At 58.7% G+C, this 18,215-nt stretch overlaps 1 protein-coding gene across 1 annotated transcript; it reads left to right on the top strand.

The window, feature by feature from the left end:
• Nucleotides 1-16: 16 nt before the first annotated feature.
• On the top strand, nt 17-14,013 carry TMPRSS13 (transmembrane serine protease 13). The gene is made up of 13 exons (XM_037410072.1): nt 17-2,925; nt 8,286-8,457; nt 8,816-8,917; nt 9,687-9,809; nt 9,897-10,026; nt 10,312-10,404; nt 10,484-10,527; nt 10,813-10,972; nt 11,114-11,286; nt 11,738-11,836; nt 12,130-12,272; nt 12,422-12,574; nt 12,692-14,013. Exons 1-13 carry the CDS (start codon nt 2,542-2,544, stop codon nt 12,704-12,706), a joined length of 1,791 nt encoding a protein of 596 aa, XP_037265969.1. The 5' UTR covers nt 17-2,541; the 3' UTR covers nt 12,707-14,013.
• Nucleotides 14,014-18,215: the final 4,202 nt, after the last annotated feature.

Consider the following 18,215-nt stretch of genomic DNA (forward strand, 5'->3'; position numbering starts at 1 on the left):
TCAAACCAGCCCTTGAGAACCCTGCCAAGTTTCCTTTTCACCTTCAAAATAATTGACTAATCTTTGAATAGGAAAAGCCATGTTTTTACAAAGCTGGAAATCACCTGAGTCAGAACCGCACAGCACGTCTTTCCCCAGAACCTCTGCAGCTCCTCTGAGGGACAGCGAGGGCTGGGAGCTGCAGCCACCCCAGGCCTGACCCTGTGCCTGGCTTCCACCGGGACCCTCCTACCAGCCACTAGCCCTGGGCACCTACTCGGCAAAGGGCTGCTCCTGTTGCGAGGCAGGATGCAGAGCATGTCCTGGGCTCCATCCTCCCACCTGCCTGGCTGCTGCTCCCTCACATGGCACCCGCATCCTGGAGCTGCTGTGCTGCAGCCGGGGCTGAGGGTGCTGCAGCCTCAGCAATGCTGGCAGTTTTGGCACGGGCAAGGCTGGAGCGGTGCTGGGATTCCTGGTGGACCTCAGGGAGATTTGTCCAGGGCAGCAGAGGGGCCGCACAGCCCTGGCACGGCAGGCTCAGGCGGTGATGCTGCACTATGTGGTGCAGGGCTCAGGCTGAGGCTGGAGGGCTGGTTCTGTGCCTTGCCTGGAAGAGCAGAGTTATCCTCTTCCCTTCCCAATTCCCTCATGCCTGGAGGTCTGAGCAGAGAGCGGAGGAGCTGTCAGGCTCTCCCAGGCTGGTGGTGCTGGCTCTGGCTGTGCATGCCATTAGCACCTTGGTTTGCTAGCTGAGAGGGTGGGAGGGTGCAGCAGTTACCAGCAAGAAAGTGCGAGGATTTCACCCAGGAGGTGTTGTGCACAGATGACTTTTAACATCAGGTTGCTGGTGTCAAGTTCAGAGGCACAATGCTCTGCAACTTGCTTTCTGTAGGTGGCTTTGTAGAAACACCAGCGAGCAATAATTCCTGGAGCTGTTGCCTGGAGCTACTTTCTGAGAACCCCTTTTAAAAGGATGTGGCAGCTTGTGCAGGCACACGGGCCAGGCCAGCTCAGGGCTGTCCGGGGACAGAGCTCGCCACAGGGCCAGCCCCTGCCTCCCTCTGCCCCTGCACCCCAGCAAGGCAGAGCCCTCAGGGGCACCGGGTGAACTGCAAAAAGCAAACACAATGCTGTTAGTCCTGCATGTGAAAACTGAAGAGGAGTGTGCTGCAGAGCAAGGGCTGGCTCAGAAAGCACCCTGCCCTGGCAGAGGGGATCCCCAGAGCAGGCAGCCTGGCTTGTGGCCGCCTCTGGGGAAGCATTTGCCCTGTGTGCACGTGCGGGACCTGCCGAGGCAGCAAGGCTCTGGCTGGGCTCACCGGAGAGAGGCAGGCAACAGGCTTGATAATGAACTTGCTAGAAGAAAACAGGAGCAAACACCAAGATGAGGATGGGCTCAGGTGTCAGTCTTCTCTGAGCTCCTTGATACTCCTGTATGGCTGCCCGGGTTTGGCCCCGGGCTGTGCGTGAGAGAAGGGCAGGAGTTGATCCCTCTGGGAAGGGATGGGATGGGGAGCCCTGGGGCAGGGTAGAGGGGACAGCGGGATCCATCCCAAGCTTTTCAGCCTTGAAATCAAGGGGGCTTTGAAGAAAGTTTTCTTCAAGCTTAGGTAGCCCTGCTTGTCTCCTGCCCTTCTGAAGAGCAGGTGTGGGTGGGGAGCCGGATGAATAAGGGACTTATGCTATGAATAATGCCAGGAGAAATGTGCCTGGAAAACAGTGTCAGGATGGGGCTCCCAGGAGGCACCACGCCACCAGACAGAGCCTCCCAGGACCGGGCCATCGGAGAGGTTACCCTCCTCCCTGCCAAGCCACTCGCTGCCCTCGCACCACCTGGTGCCAGCCCTTGCGGGCAGGCAGGAGGGGCCATTTCTTGCAATGAGCCCTTATCCCAGAAGCTGCTCATCCATACCGTGGCCGAAGCTAGGAGCAGCCTGGGTTACATGAAGCACCAGCTGCATCTCTGGGACACCATCCCACTTCTCTGCAGTGCAGTACAGAGCAGAGATCGTGGTGCAGCCTCGTTCATCTGCCCTGCAACCACTCCCCCGGCAGCCAAGTGCTGGGGTGAGCAGGGTGTGTGGCACTGGGGGTCATGGGTCTGGGGTCTGGGTATCAGGAAGCACATGATGGAGCTGGACCTTTTCATCTCAATATTTTTACCTGTTCCTGTCCAATGTGAGTTCTTGGTTAAGCAGAGCATCCCTAGCTCATGTCCACAGAGGAAGTGGGAGACTGCTGCTTTCTCCTTGCACAATGTGAAAGCATTGCTCCATTAGCAAGGGAGTGAAAAAGCCTCTAGAGAAACTAGAAGGAAATGGCTTTTTTTTCCCCTCAAAACAGGGCATTCTGGACTTCTCGGTCACCTGGGGCTCAGGAGAGGGCTTTTTCTGGGGTTGGACATGGCTGCGCATCCCTTCCTCTCCCATCAGCTGGTGCATGCAGCCTCGGCGGGTGCAGGAGATGTGTGAGTGAGTGTGTGGCAGACACACAGCGGAGAAGGGGGACCCTAGGTGGGCAGGCAGCTAGGAGAGCAGTGAGGAGCCCTTGGTGCCTGGGATGCCGCTCTCCCCCAGGGCCAGACCTCCCCTGCTCCCAGACCCCTGGACCTTTGGCAGCAGCCAAGGCTCCTATAGCCCCTGCCCTGGTTCCCCAGCAGCTGGCTGGCGCAGCCGGCAGCAGAGGCAGGTAATTTTCGTGTTGTGCCTGGAGCAGTTGGGAAACAGGCAGCGGTGGAGCTGGGCAGCAGGTCGGACTGGTTTTCCTCCAACACCTGGTGCTGGCGCTGGCACTGACGTACAAGCCTGCTCGGCAAACAGATTCTGCCCTGTCCCCGAGGACCTGACTTCGCTCTGCACTTCGCTGCGCAGCGAAGGATGGCTGTGCTGGAGCTGTGACCCCAGCCCAGCCCTGCAGCGGCCGATGGACGGGAAAACCTCTCCGGTAAGGCACGGGCAGCTCCCCCAGCTCCAGCCCGGAGTATCGGGGGTTGCTCTGTGGCCGTACGGACCCGTTTTCCTTGGGGTTTGGTGGAGGGCCCAGTTTCTCCCTCCTGCTCTCTGGGGTGTTGCCTTCACAGCAGCCTGTTGCTGCTGGTGGGGAGAAGGACCTGGGGTGAGCCGCCTGTGGGGCTGGCTGCCTCCAGCACCCCCTCGGCACATGGAGGGAGGAGGACTGCCGCCGGCATCCCCGACATCAGCCCCATGCTGGCAGAGGAGGTGTCCGGGCCCCCCAGCACCGCTGTTTTTCCATGCTGGAACAGATTTGCAAATTGGGGGGAACCAGCTGGTGGGGAGGGCTGGTGCTGCTGGTGGGAGCCGGTGTGGCTTGGCAGCCATGGGAGCTGCATGCTCCTGAGCCCTTGGCACCTCCCAGCAGCATGTCGGTAGCAGTGGCAGCACGCTGGTGGCCTTGGCCCCCACTGCTCGCTCTTGCCCGCTCTCCTGGCAGTTTTCCCTGTGCTCTTTTCAGGCTGGGTTGACTGGAGCCTGCTTAGTCTCAGCCGCGGGGCCATGCTGAGCATCCTGTCATGGGGAAAACATCCCTCCCCGGCTGGGCACTGGGCTCAGCCCGCCCAGGCGAGGCAGCGGGTAATTACCGCACCAAGGGCTGTCGGCTGTGCCAGCGACGTCCGGAACGTGCAATGACGGGGTGGATGGGGCCCAGGGGAGGCAGGGCCAGCTGTAAGAGCCATCCTCTTCCTGCCCTTTGGCATGCTGGTGCCTCAGAGGCAGGCAAGAGCAGGGGCAGAGTGGGCTTGTGCCAGATCCTGGCAGGGTCCTGAGGGAGAGGCAGCCTGCCCCCAGCATGGCAGTGTGATCCCAGCTCTGCATGGCCCTGAAAGCAGGCAGGAGCACCGCATCTTGGTGAGGGCAGGGCAGAAATTAGGATGCACATCTATGGAGACAATTACCCAATATTGGGCATCCCCACTGGGCCACCTGGGCTTTGTTGCTTGGATTAAATGGGCCATTTAGGAGTCCCAGGTGCCTCCCTCGGCACTGCAACTGCAGGAGAGTCGCTTCATCTCTCCCTGCCTCGGTTTGTCCATCCATGGAATGGGGTGAGCAGCGATTACTCACCCCCTGGAACATTTTCTGATCTCTGCCTGAAGGACTACTCACACTGGCATAGGGCAACCTGTCGCTGGCCAGGCTGGGCTGACTCAATCAGCACGGCTTGTCCCCTGTGCTTTCAAAACGGCCCTTGTGTGCTTTGGGATTTCACTTCCCCATGTGTTGCCCCTTTACAGCACCAGAGTCTTGGCAGCATCCTCTCGCAGTTCCTGCCCGGTTTGTCCCCGGGACTGGGGTCTGCCCCCTCCCAGGGAGGCACCACGCAGCTGCGGCACTGGAGTGGGATGGATATCACTGGGAGGGAAGGGGGGCTTTCATGAGCTCGGGAGGGTTTCATCCCCAGTAAGCAGGAGGACAATGTCGCTGTTGTGTGCTTGCTGAGCTAACCTGCCATGGACAATCAGCACTCCACAGCCAGGTGAAGGAGCCAGTTCCCTGCTCCAGGCAATGGGCTGTGAGCTGCAGAGAACCATGGTGAGGGGCGGGCTGCTGAGCCCACCTGGGAAAGATGATCGCCTATTTAGGCAGCTCCTTCCAGCTTATTTCAGCTAGGCTGTCTCCCTCCCTTTTTGATGCTCCAAATTTTGGGTAGCTGCCATGCCCTTCTGCTCCACCGGGACACGGCTGGGCCCTGGGTCTGGTTGCAACACCCCAGGTGTTGCCTGGCTTCCTCTCTCCCTCCCACTCCGAAACTGTGGGTGACTGCTGGCTGGTTTCCCTGCCTTCCCTCCCTATCACGCGTGGATCCTGAGCCTCAAACCAGCCCTGACTGCCTTTCCCCTGGTGACTGGCCTCTTCTGGCATGGGTCTGGTGGCCTTGCCTCCATGGCAGGGAGTCAAGCTGGAGGTCAGTGCACATGGCAGCTCATGATGCGAATGGGGTGGGCTTCTCCGGTGGCTTCAATGCTTTTCCCAGCTCTGCTCCGAGCCTCAGAGCAGAGCACAGGAGTGAGGTGCTGTTTACACTCGTGACAGGTTTAGCAAAGGGCTTGTGTTGCAGACAGGCACCATCCACTCATCCCCCAAGCAGCCTGGGCCAGGCATCAGGTGGGCAGAGCTGGCCAGGAGTCCCCCAGTGTCCCCAGCATCCCTGCTCCCCTGGTGTCCCCAGCATCCCTCCTCCCTGCTCATCTGAAAGCCAGGCCTGCCACAGAGAGCAGCTGGTTGTGCTCCAGTCCCCAAGCCTGACGACGTTCATCCCTCAGCCCCCAGCAGCGCTTAAAGCTTTCATGGCTGGTGGAACATTCGCAGAGAGGACGTCAGAAAAAGGGCTCAAACCGCAGTCACGTGTGTGAGATAGGCATGGCTCCGGGTCTGACTTTTACTCAAAAGCCAGCAAAGGATGAGTAAAGGTTTTGTGGGCAGAAGTCGCAGCTCACTCACCAGGGTAATGCACGCTCCTTAACAGAAATATCTTCATAAAGCCGCTGCTGTTTGTTCTCTGCTCCAGTGGCTTACGCTACAGCAACCAGTTATGCAGGTTGCTGGGAGCCTGTGGTAAAAGTTTTGTTAGCTTTGGTGATAGACCTGAAAAAAAAAACAAACCTTGAACTTTAGACTTCTAAGGAAATAAGTAGCTAATTGTTCACCTGAGTGTAAGAAAGGGCATTATTTCTTTCCTGCTAAGAAATAATAAGAGCAGTTTAACCTATAGTGTACTTACGTGTTGATTTGCAGTGTCTGCGCACTGGAGGTGGGAATGTTTTAGTGTCCAGCATCGCTAGCTTACTGGTGAAGCTGGGCTGTGTTTTCTAGTACAATGGAGAGGTTTGTCCTTAACAGCACTGTAATTCTGCTGATCTGATGACTGAAGGGTTATGCTGGCTGCAGGATGAGGCATGTGAAATATCAGACATGCAGAGATAGCATACAAATGCCAACATAAATTATCCTGTCCGGGTATTTATAAAAACCTCATTTACACATAGAGAGGAGAAATTATTTTCCTAGGAAGGGCTCCTGGCACCGGTGTGTTGCTTTGTTTCTGCAAAGCAGTGGTGGGGGACCTGCTGGAACTCAGGCTCTCTTGCTGATAGTCTCTGCTTTCTAACAACGGGCACTGAGGGTACCCAGGGGTGTTTCACGGAGCAGGCGTGCAATACTTGCCACAAGAACTTGAATCCCATCGGTGTGACTGCTCAGGCTCATTAGGGAAGGACACTGCCAGGGCACCGTATAGCCCTCCCGGCTGCTGTGCCAACCCAGCCTGGCAGAACACACCGAGGGGCTCTCCTGGGCTCCCCAGCACCTTGGGAGAGCCCCACGAGAAGGCAAGCCCGCAGCACGGCTGTCCTGGGCTTGCCCACGCAGCTGCTGTGAAATTCAGGAATAGGGAGAACCGTTGTTCAGCTGCAGGCTGAGCAAATTCAGGCTTGTTACTGCTGCCTGCCGGGGAAGGGGTGAGGAGGGGAGGGTGATGCTGAGAAACAGAAACTGCCTCTCCTCCCCATGCGTGCAGGAGGCTGGGGAGCTGCTCGCTGGGTTGCCGTTGTCTGTCAATGGCCGGGAGAGGCTAACGGTGCCTGCCAAGGGCCCTGCGGGCGGCAGGAGGAGGTCTGTGCCGGTGGGGCTGACAGCCTGTGCCGGGGGGTAGCCCTGCACACCCCGCTGCTAGCCAGGGCGGGTGGCCAGGCAGCCTCGCCAGGAGCCCGGGGTGCTGTGCCCGCCGGCTCTGCGGCTGGTGCGCCTGGGCTGGGAGCGGTTCCCAAGGCACAGTTAAGAGGTGGGGTCTCCCCTGCCATGTTCGGCTTGGGGCTGAGGCAGACCCTGTGCCGGGAGCGTGTGGCCACGCCAGGGTGCGTGACTCACGGGATAATGCCCAGGAAGTTACACCACTGCATTGCAAGAAAGGGCACAGCTGTATTTACAAAGCATGACCCTGAGCAGGCTCCCAATGTGTTCATTAGGGCTCCCGATTCCCTGCAGGAAACACGAGGACAGAGAAAATCCAGCTGGAAGCGGGCAACCTGGTGGTGGTGGCTCCTGTGCTGCCCACCACCCCCATCCCCTCTGCCTGCTCCAGAGCCGTGCACCAGCCCAGGTGCTGCCTGCTCTGGGTAAGGGATGGTTTGTGGTTATGGGGAAGTGTGATTTCTAGCAGCTGCAGGGCCCAAAATCAGACAGGCTTCCAGAGGGGTGCGTCTGAGCACCCCCCCAGCTGATAAGCAGCCCCCTGGGCGGTGGGCTGGGGTGTGGGTGCCACGCTGCCTGCGCTCTGCTGCCAAAGGCTGGCGGCTCCGCTTCACCCTTGGGTGCCCCTTCTGAGGGGCAGCAGCGACGCTGTCTGCAGGGACAGACAGTCTGAATTTAACTGGCTTCCCTTGAACAGCCCAGTGTGAACACAGTCGGTCGTGGCTGCGTGGCGCTGGGGGACAGCTGGCCTGAGGAGCGAGGCAGCATAGTGAGCACCTGCCGGCAGCAAAGCCCAGGCTGGGCTGTCACTGCCGTGCTGCTGGTGCGTGATGCCCTTGCAGTTTCTGTAAGGCACACAGCCGTTTCTTACTGCTAAAGATGTAACCGAGATCTTACAAATGGCAGAGAAAATGGCATTTATCTTGGGCTTTGTACACAGGTCCTCTCAGAGGGAAAATGAGGGGTTCTTGCTTCTATAGCTGATGGAGTGCTTGGAAGAGTATATCTTGAGGAAAGGAAACAAATACATACTCTTTTGCAAATTCATGGATCAGGAGTGACACAACTGCAGAGCAGCATTCCAGAGTGCAGGACGTTTCAGGGCTTGGAAAACACTGATTATTAAGTATTACTAAATAACAGCTGGAAATTGCACTGTATTTTTCAAATGGCTAATTAAGGATAGATGCATAAATTGGGGCACTAGCCTTGTGGAACTGGGCCACAGCATGACTGACCCGCTGCCAAATACTCGGCTGATCGCTCTGAGCAAAGCTATCAGTTTGGGAAGTTTGGCCAGCAGCCACCTAAAGGGGGAACAGCTCTGTGACAAAGAGGTTTTCAGCCATCCCAGATGACGCATGGCTTGGGCTTGATGGTACAGAAAGAGGCACCGCAGTGGCACCTCTGCGTAGTTTACGGTACTGCGGAGGATTAGCCACTAGTGGCAACGGCTGGCGGTGCTGGGGAGCTCAGCACCGTGCTGGGGAGCTCGGCTCCGCTTCGCCTTTGCCTTCAGAGTTGCCTGGACAGAGGGGTGGCAGCTGCAGGGACTGTCCGGTGGGCATCGCCAGTAATGGTCTCCTCTGCTCACAGACCGCTGCAACACCCAGCAGTGTCCCTTCCAGCCTCCATGCCTCCACAGGCAGCAACATCTTCGGTGCCCGACCTCCGCAGCCTCGAGAAAGTGTCCTCGGCATTAGTTTCAAGCCCTACAGCCCAGAGTGCAGCCCAGCCCCGGCCCCCTGCACGACCTGTGAGAGCACACGTAAGAGGATGGTGCCAAGGGTGGTCTCTGGCTGCCCTGGCCCTGGTCCCACCCAGGGTGGGGAGGGATGATGGAGGGATGCAGGGATGGGTGCCTGTGCCTGCTGCTGGCACAAGCCTTGGCCACAGGCTGGTGTTTCCCTGGGGGTGTGTGAGGGGTGCCAGGGGCATGGGAGAGGACAGTGGCGGTGGCAGGATGGGGGGATGCGTGGCCCTGCTCTCCCACATGTTGCGGGTGCTCCGGGCAGTGGGGCGCATGGGGAGCCAGGAAGCTCCTGGCACGTGCTGGTGGGCAGCAGGGTCCAGGCACCCTGGGGAGGCAGCTGCTCCCCCTGACCCTGCCTGTGCCTTGCTGCCAGGATCCTCCATGTTCAGAGCTCCCTGCATGAGCCAGCGACGGCTCGCGCTCATCTTCTGCATCTCCGTCCTCATCGCGCTGCTCATCGCCCTTATCCTGCTGTGTGAGTGGGGTCCCAGCCAGGGAGGGGCTCGGGGTTCCCTGGGGTGGGGGGGGGCACCTCAGAAGGGCTGCAGGTCAGCGGAGGCTGGGGGAGCTGGGCTGGGAGATGGCCCAGGGAAATCCCTGGCCCGCAGGCAGCAGGCAGAGATGCGCTCTTCCCACTGCCGGAGTGTTCCTGACATCTGGTGGACAGGCAGGAGCAGATTCCCGGGAAGAGGAGAGCTGCTGCTTCGGCTGCCTGCCTTGGCCGGGGGGCCGGGGGGTGCTGCACTGCGCTTCCCTTTTCCTGGGCTTGCTTCAGGGTGGCAGGGCGCCCCAGCAGCACCCATGCTCACCCTCCCCAAGGCGCAGGGTTACCAGACAGGACCCCGCAAGCAAAGTGCGGTCTGTAGGCGGCACAGGCAGCGAGGGAATCTCTTTAATCCTCCTAACACCAGTCGCAGCTGCTCTAGCTGGTGGGCTTGAAGAATTCGCCAGGCTGAATGCATCTTTCTGCTGGAGCAAGCCAGAAGTGGGTTAAGTGAGAGAGGCTTGTGGCAGCTGAGCAGCACTGGTCGATGCTCGGGACTGGCCAGTCCTCCTCCAGCCCTGCATCTTGCAGCTTCTCACTCTTGGCTCGAACAGCAGCCCTGCACCCGAGCTCACGCCTGGTGTCTGGGCCCCCTGGGCTTGGCAGACCTCCTCCAGACCCCAGTCTGGGTGGGTTGCAGCACCCTCGCCCACAGCGGGCCGCTGCCAGCAGCCTCACCACAGCATCTGCTTGCTTCCAGTTATGTTCTGGAGGTCGCAGACTGGCATCGTGTACAAGGAGCCAGCCGAGACCTGCAAGGACAACCCCGTGCGCTGTGACGGCATCGTCGACTGCTCCCAGAGGAGCGATGAGCTGGGCTGTGGTGAGGCCCTGGGAGCCAGGGGTGGTGGGAACATGGGGAGCCCCCAGGGCACTGGGTACTACTGACCTGCCTGCTCCATCCCCGCAGTGCGCTTTGCATCCGACGAGTCCTTGCTCCACGTCTACTCCAGCACTGAAAGCCAGTGGCTGCCAGTGTGCAGCAGTGCCTGGGATGACTCCTTCTCCAGAAAGACCTGCCGGCAGCTGGGATTTCAGAAGTAATTCCCCAGGGATAGGTTATCCTGCTTGGGCACTGGGGCTCTGCCAGCCCCCTGGGTGTTGCTCTGGTCCTCTTCCCCTGGCCAGGTGCCTGGTCCGCTGTGCTTTTTCCACCAGCACCATGCTTTTCCAGTGGAAGGCTGTGTCCAGTGCTGCTCTGGGCGTTTTTGTCCATCCCTCTCCAGGTTTAGTGTGCAGAACTAACTTCTTTGAGAAGGCAGGGACCAGGCAGTCAGTGCCTACGGTGGGGGGACCCTCACTGCTTTTCTCCTCTCCCCTCCCAGTGCATCACAGACTGAATACATCCCCCTGCACATCTCCGGCAAGAGCCTCACTGTGACCGAGGAGCGAGACACCATCCAGCAGAGCCTCAACAGGTACCAGGCGGTGTTGCCTTCTGGCCCTGCCCTGGTGCTGTAGGGCTGGGGCTGAGGCTGTTTCTCTTCTCTCCTGCAGCTCACAGTGTCTCACGGGAAAGTATGTCTCCCTCCGATGCACAAGTAAGGGGACCGGCTGGCAGGGCAGGCAGCCGAGGGCGGGCAAGGCCAAACACATGCTTGGGAGCACTTTCCTCCCTCCTTTGCACAGGGTTGGGCAAATAGGGCGTTTTCCAGCAAACTGTCTGGGTAACAGAAAACTGCGAAGATTGCATTCCCCTGGCCTGCACTGGCCCCTGCGCATGTACTGAGCACCGCTGGTGTCTGCGGGTGGTGGGGATGTTGTGCGCCCCCCTCCAAGCTTGCCTTCTCCCTGAGCCCTGCTCTCAGCCCTGCTTTCCCCTCCAGCCTGTGGGCAGAGGATTTCTGGCCGGATCATCGGAGGAAAGGAAACCTCCGTGAGCAAATGGCCCTGGCAAGTCAGTGTGCAGTACGGGCCAATCCACATCTGCGGCGGCACCATCATCGATGCGCAGTGGGTCCTCACGGCAGCCCACTGCTTCTTCATGTGAGTGCTGCTGTGGGCAGCCTCCCACAGTGCTGCTGTCCTGCCTGGGGGCACCGGCTGCAGCCGGCAGCCCTCGTGCTGGCACTCAGCTCAGCTCTCCCTGTGTCTCACTCCTTGCTGCCTCCACCTCTCCCTGGCCAGGAACAGCATGAAGATCCTCGATGACTGGAAGGTGTATGGCGGCGTCTCGGACCTGAAGCAGCACACAGATGGCATCTCCGTCTCCCAGGTCATCATCAACTCCAACTACAGCGACGATCACGATGACTACGACATTGCTCTCATGAAGCTCTCCAGGCCGCTGACGCTCTCAGGTGATGCCTCTCAGCTTGCAATGCCGCAGGGCTGAGCTTCGCTGGGGCTGGTGTTCGGGGGGGGCAGAGAGAGTCTGGGGATGCCAGGAACAAAAGGCAGCTCGGGTCCCCTTGGAGCCATCCCCTGGGCTGCATGGGGCTGCTGCCAGCTGAAGCATCCCACTCTGCTGTGGCCACACTGCTTTCACCTGCCTGTCCCGTGGCTGGCAACTCTCCCGTCCTCCCCTGGCAGGACCAGTGCTGTTGGCATCAGCATCGTGCCGCACACTGTGCCCTGTGTGGGTAGGACACCGGGGGCCAGCAGGGACCCTGCCCGGGTGGGCGCAGAGGGGAGTGTTTCCTGCATGCCACGCTCCTCCCTAGCCACAGGGCTGGTGACTACAGCAGCTGTTTTGCTCCTGGGTGACTCACCCCTCTCTCCTTGACTGGTTTTCAACATGTGTCCCTCCAGCTCAGGTTCGCCCAGCCTGCCTTCCCATGTACGGCCAGCGATTCCAGACCGGCAGGTCCTGCTTCATCACCGGCTTTGGGAAGACCAGGGAGAATGAAGGTGAGGGAGGATGCTGGCTTTCCGCAGGCAGCTCCTGCATGCCGCAGCCCGACCTGAGAACACAGCGTGTGAGAAGAGCAAGCGTGGCTCTGCTGTGGTATTTGAGGGCTGGTTTCACAGGGGTGACTTGCAGCAATCGCCCTCCTGGCTGTGCAAATCTGTAGAAATAAGGCCTGCAAGAAATACCGGCTTCCCCCCTTGCTGCTGTGGAAATGCTTGGTGCTGCGGGGGAGCCAGGGGGTGATGGGGGGACACAAAGCCCACCCTGCCCCATGGCTCCTCCTGCCTTGCAGATAACACATCCCCCAAGCTGCGGGAGGCAGAGGTGAAGCTGATTGACTACAAGATCTGCAACAGTGACAAGGTGTATGAGGGCTACCTGACCCCACGGATGATGTGCGCTGGGTACCTGCAGGGAGGGAAAGATGCGTGCCAGGTGAGCTGGGCCACATGGTCCCACCAGGCTAGGTGGTGCAGGACTGGCAGGGCTGCCCGTTTTTCCTGCATTCCGCTGTTCCCTGGCTGGGTACCAGCAGAGGGGCATCCCCTGCCTCCTCTCCTCACTGCTCTGCCCCTCTGTGCCAGGGTGACAGTGGAGGGCCCCTGGTCTGTGAGGACCATGGCCGCTGGTATGTGGCCGGGGTGACAAGCTGGGGGACAGGATGTGGCCAGAAGAACAAGCCCGGTGTTTACACACGTGTGACAAAGCTCCTCAGCTGGATATACAGCAAAATGGAGGTGAGGTGGCATGGCAGGGAGGCTTATCAGGTGGTCCTGGGTGCATTGAAAAGGGGCTGTATCCTCCCCAGTGCAGCCCCTGGCACCTCACCCTTGCTCTCCCTCTCTCCGTTGCAGAGTGAGAATGACTAAAACCCAGACGGACACTTGCCTGGGCTGTGCCTCTCCAGCCAGCGCGGGCCCCTGCCCTTCATTGCTGCCAGGGCATGATGCTACCAGCAGATCCCCCCTGCCTATCTCTGGACTGTCTGTGCAGCCAGGGACCCATCGCTGCCCCCAACCTCTGAAAATACGGCGCCTGCAAAGCGACTCTGCCCTGGCCCAGTGCAAGGGAGAGGTGGCTTGGTGGCGGCTGGGCAAAGCACCCAGCCCGGTGGCACGCAGGGGGCAGCAGCCCGTGCCGGCAGCTGGCCGTGCCGGCTGGGAAGTGCCTCCTTGCCCTGTGTCTGTGGTTCTCCTTGTGTAAATAGACATGTCCGGACCAGGATGTCGCGAGTGCTTCCTGGCAGGACTTGCGGCATGCTCAAGCCGGTGGAGGTCGAGGATGGAAGCAAGGGGCAGGAGAGCCATGGGGTGCCCGTGGTGAGGGTGTGCTCTCCTTTGCATGCTGCTGCCAGGTCGCAGCTGTGCTGCCTTGGGGTGCAGGATGGGGCTGGGCCCCGTGCAGCTGTGCGCCGCACTGCCCACACCCGCAGGGCCACGTTCCCTATTTTTTCCCCGAAGGGCTGAGCGAAGGGGAGCCCCAAGGTGGAGTTACGCTACCGTCTGGGAGGAGCAGTGGTTACTCTCATGTTTGCAGACAGGTTTAGGGCGCCTTGTAAGTGGTGTTCCTCCCCATGAGAGAAATACCTGTTTGTTTATTTTTCCATGCTGTGGATATGGTCCGAGCAAGCCCTCGCTCCCAGGACTGCACGCAGCAGGTCTCTGCCCCCCTGTTTGCTCTGATGAGGCTTTCTGCAGCAGCGTGGGGCAGGTCTGCTCTCTGGGGAGGCTGCAGGAGGTGTGACAGAAGTCAGCAGCAGCCAAAGGCCAAAGTGGAGCGTGATGCAGAGCAGCCACTCTTCCCAGGCAGCTCCCAGCCCCTCTCCAGTGTGAGCCAGCCCCCGGATCTCACAGCTGCTTGTTCAGTGACCGTGTTGGATTGCTTCCTCCTCCCTCTGGCTGCTGAACACGCAGGGATCACGTAGCCAGCCTTACCTCCCTGGCCACGCCACGGCAGGGATGCATTTCCCCCAAGGAAACAAGTGCCCACATCTCCCCACGGGTGCTTTGAGGCACACAAGGTGCTACAGGAGATCCCCAGGTTGGCAGGGTGAGCACCCGTCGGGTGAGCCGAGGCTGGCTGCCCATGGCCAAGGCTGTGCTTGTCTCCCCAGATGTGCGGTCAGCTGCAGAGTGGTCCTGGGGAGCCTGGCCACCCTGCACTTTTCTCAATAAATGTTTTGGTAGTGCTCCATGTGGACATGGCTCTTTTGGACCAGCTGGGAAGGAGTTTGGCAAGCCCCAGCACCCAGGTACCAAGGGAGCCCCAGGGAGTGGGGGGAGCTCTTCCCACCCCGGGCTCTGCGCCTGGCCCTGGGCATGGCTCTGGCTAAAGACAGGGATACTCCAGGGCTGCCCACGTTCTCATGGCTCTTGAGGCCCTGGCAGCAAGGCCATGTGTGCTGCGGTGGGCCCGTGGGACTGGTGTGCAACAGGCAAGTGGAGAGCTTGCAGCCGTGTGCCCCCACGCAGCCCGCAGGCAGGGGTCCAGGGATGTGCTCAGCACCCCAATGCATACCCGCTCCTGAGCTGCTCTGCGGCTGTTGCTGTTCATGTAGGCACATGTGATGGAGTGGCTTTTTGCACAAAAGCCCTTAACCCTTTGGGTTACTGCTCCTGGCTGGGAGAAAGGAGGTGGTTTAGGTCTTACAGGGGCTTGGCTCAGGTATGGAGGTAATGTAGGCAGGGAGATGTGAGAGGGTAAAGCCTCTGGAGGGGGATCCATGGGCACGAGCCCTGGGGTGAGCATATCAAAACTCAGCTTGTGAATGCTGTGGACCAGAAAAAAATGCTTTCCTGAGAAGGCTGCAGAGGCTGTGCAATTGCCCCGTGTTAGGGAGAGGGCAGTAATACACATTTAGCCTTGAATTTTCCTTGGGAGTAGGAAAGCAGTTACTTGTACCCGTTCTTTGTAACCTATCTTCCTACAGCTGGAAATGTTAAAGGAGGGGCTGGTGCTCTGGGGGGCTCACTCATTCTCTTTGAAATAGCCTGAGGCTGCCTCATGAGTCTGTCTCCAGCTGTGGTGGCCCCTTCCCTCCTCAGCACAGGAGTCCGATGACCAGCCACTGCAGCCTGCCTCTCCTTCCTTGGGAAGCAGGTTGGTGTGGGGGCAATCCCCGAGCAGAGGGCTCAGTGTGGCCGCGTCCAGCGTGTCCTGCAGAGGAACTGGAAACACCAGTTCTCCTAAATGGTGCAAGTACCGGACCTTGCATGCGCCAGGCAGCCTGGTTTCTGATCTGCATCACTTATAGCGGGGCCACCTGGCTCTTGATGGACAGCAAAGGCTTGTTTGTCCAAAGTGTGCTGGAGACAGTCTCCAGCCGTGCAGGGGCTCTGGAGCTGCAGAAGCTACCTGTGAAACAAAGATGAGAAATCCTCGGGGTGCGTGGGCTGCTGCAGGCACATCCCCTCCTCACCTCCTGGGAGCATCCCTCGGCTTCCCAGAATTGGCTGCCTGCTGTGGAAAAGGTTATCTGCAGGCAGAGAGCTGTGGTTTGCATTTGAATTTTGGGATAGCAGGTCTAGTCTGATCTACATGTGCGGAAAACACCTACCTCTCCCTGGGACGTGGAGCAGGCGCCGGTGCGCAGGGTGGTCAGTGCTTGGCAGCTGCTCTAGACCTGCACCGAAACAATTAAGAGCTGTTGGCTTTTGGGAAACACTGAGTCAGCCTGACCTCAAATTGCTTTTCAAAGCAGCAGCCCAGAAACCTCCCACAGCATACGTGAGCCTCCTGTGAGGGGGGTGCACAGATGCTGAAGGACTGTTTTCGGTTTACTTTATAGCATCTTTGCTTCGCAGTGAGTTTGGCTGGGGAGGGGGGAATAACCTGCTGCCGGCTATAAGCCGCCCGCAGCTCAGGCAAGAGAGGGACTTCGTAGCTGTGGTGTAAAATCCAGCCTGTTCAAGCTCCCGTTGTAACGGGGCAAGAAAGTGCAGAGCTGAAGGGTTGAGAGTGGGAGCAGAGGCCGTGGGTGTGGGGATGTGTACATAAGTGCTGAGCTCCATCGTGTGCACGCACGCTGCAGGGGTGCTGATGGTGTCCTGCAGCTCTACTCTGGGTTGGGGTGAAGCCTGGGGGGTGTCACGGCCAGGGAGGGAGGGGGCTGGCTGGGCAGGGTATGGGCTTAGGGGTGCTGCTCAGCTGGGAAAACAGCAAGCTGGACCAGAAGTGTTGCTGGGTACTGACACAGCTGGTGCTGCTGGAGTACCACTGAAAATCCTGTTTAAAAATAGAAATGAGAAAATGGTGTGGGGCAAACCTGCTGCAGCAGCCTTGTGGTGGGTGGGGGCTGCAAGGTGGGGCTGCTGCACAGGCAGCGGTGGGCACGTGCTGCTGCCCGTGTGGGCTCAGCTGTCCTGGTCACCCACATCCAAGAGCTTCAGTGCTTTCCCAACAAGCCCCAAGCATCCTCTCCAGGATGGATGCTCACGTGCTGCCCTGCAGACAGGGCTTTTTGGGAGAACGGGCAGGAAGGGCAAGCGCAGGGTGGCTTAGGGAGGCTGGTCCCTCGGCAGAGCTGGCTGCAAAGCCATCAGCCACCCCCTGCTGTAACAACCCGGGTAGCGGCTTTGCAGGGCATTGGACTCAGGGAAGCAGCAGTGCTGGTGCAAAGGCATTCCTGCCCTGGCCAGTGTGCCACACTGGGTGCTGCCAGCCACGTGGCTGGCACCAGGCTCGGGCACCTCAGTGGCACTGCTCTGTGTCACCTGTGTGCGTGTCCTGCTTGGAGGCAGCAGGGGGATGGTGGCAGCTGTGAGGTTGAGGTTTTCCTCCAGGCACAGGGACCTGCCAGGGCAGGATGCGGGCTCCTGCTTGGGGTCATCCAGGTGTGATCTGTGCTGCTGTGTGACACGTTAGGTGCCCTGTGTTAGGGGCTAAGTGTCACCTCTGCCCCCAGTCACAGAGGAGACAGCAGGGAGGAACGGGGGCTCTTGCTCCCCGGCACACAGAGGTACCGCATCTTTGCTGACCATGTTACATCTGACCACCCTGCAGGTGCAGCGGTGAAGGCATCGAGGTTTTTGACAAATAAAAGCAGTTGAGATGGTGTAAGAGCAGGGGCTTTGTGAGACTTGCCAGTTTTATGTTGGTCTGATTAAATTGTGAATTCAATGCGTCTTGAGTTACAGACCCAGCTTATATGTGTCCAAAGGCTCTCTGGGATCTCGGGATTTCTACTCATAAAAAGCGCAGCGGGCCCTGCAGAGCAGCAGCTCACAAGGTTTTATTGCTGTTTTATTGATGGCATGCTGGAGAAACAGATCTTTTGAGAAAGAAAAAAAACCAAAAATTGGAACCCAGTAAGAGCTGATACTGCTGGAACTATGATGCTGGTGACGGTGCCATGTCAGCGAGTGGAGGACCTCCTCCTCCGCTGTGGATTTCACCTCCTCAGAGGTTATTGCTCTTCTGCTCTCTGAAACAGCTGCTCAAAGCAGAGAAAGGATTTCAGCCCCTAATACAAATTTAATTTATTTCTTCTAAACCTGACATCCAGTGGTCTTTCCTCCCAGGCCCACAGAGAGGTATGCTGTGTTTTCCCAAGGGCTGAAGTTTTCTAAGCAGATTAGAAGTGATTAGTTTCTCGTGAAGCTGCCTGGCCATGGCTGTTGTGCTTTGCTGTTCCCAAAGACGACACCATGCAGATGTAGCAGATGTCTTGGACACCACTTTGCCTCTGCTCCTGCAGCATTTGAATGAAAAGGTCCTGCTGCCTGTATCCCCTGGGGGAGCATGGCTGTGGTGGGTGCCAGCCCAGCCCCCAGGAGCCTCTTGGGACCAGCCCAGGCCATCGCTTGCAGCTCTGCAAAGCCCCCCTGTGCGTAGCACCCTGCTTGCTCGGCTGCATCCTGCACTGGCGCATCTTCTGAGACAAGGGGTGCTGAGTGTGGCCCCACATCTGGCCAGGCTTTTCCACACTCCTCTGTGCCTTGGAAATCATAGGCCAGTGTCCCCAAGGAGCATAAATCACAAGAATACAGTCTGGCGGGCACCATGTGAATTACTGCCCATTAGCGGTGTTTTTCCCAAACTCTCCTTTTATAGCTCTTCATTCTGTTGTGTCAAAAGTGATTTGTTTATATGGTTTCAGAGATGACGTTTCTCTGCAAAAATGGTTTTCCCACAGTTTCGGATTGGTTCCCTTCCACAGTCAGTAACATCATCACTTGGCACAGAGTTGCTGAACTTCAGCTTGTGCAATACCTATGCTCGAATAGTGAAAACGGCCCTCGGCAGCTTCAGCACAGGCCGCTGCTTTGTCATTTGCTCCCAAGGGAATTCGGAGCATAAGGAATGACTTATGCCTGATGCATGACAGTGTTATTGGGTTAAATGCAGCCATATGGCTACACACGACTCCTGTCATTGCTC

The sequence above is a fragment of the Falco rusticolus genome, chromosome 16, assembly GCF_015220075.1.
Source record: "Falco rusticolus isolate bFalRus1 chromosome 16, bFalRus1.pri, whole genome shotgun sequence".
Classification (NCBI taxonomy): Eukaryota; Metazoa; Chordata; class Aves; order Falconiformes; family Falconidae; genus Falco; species Falco rusticolus.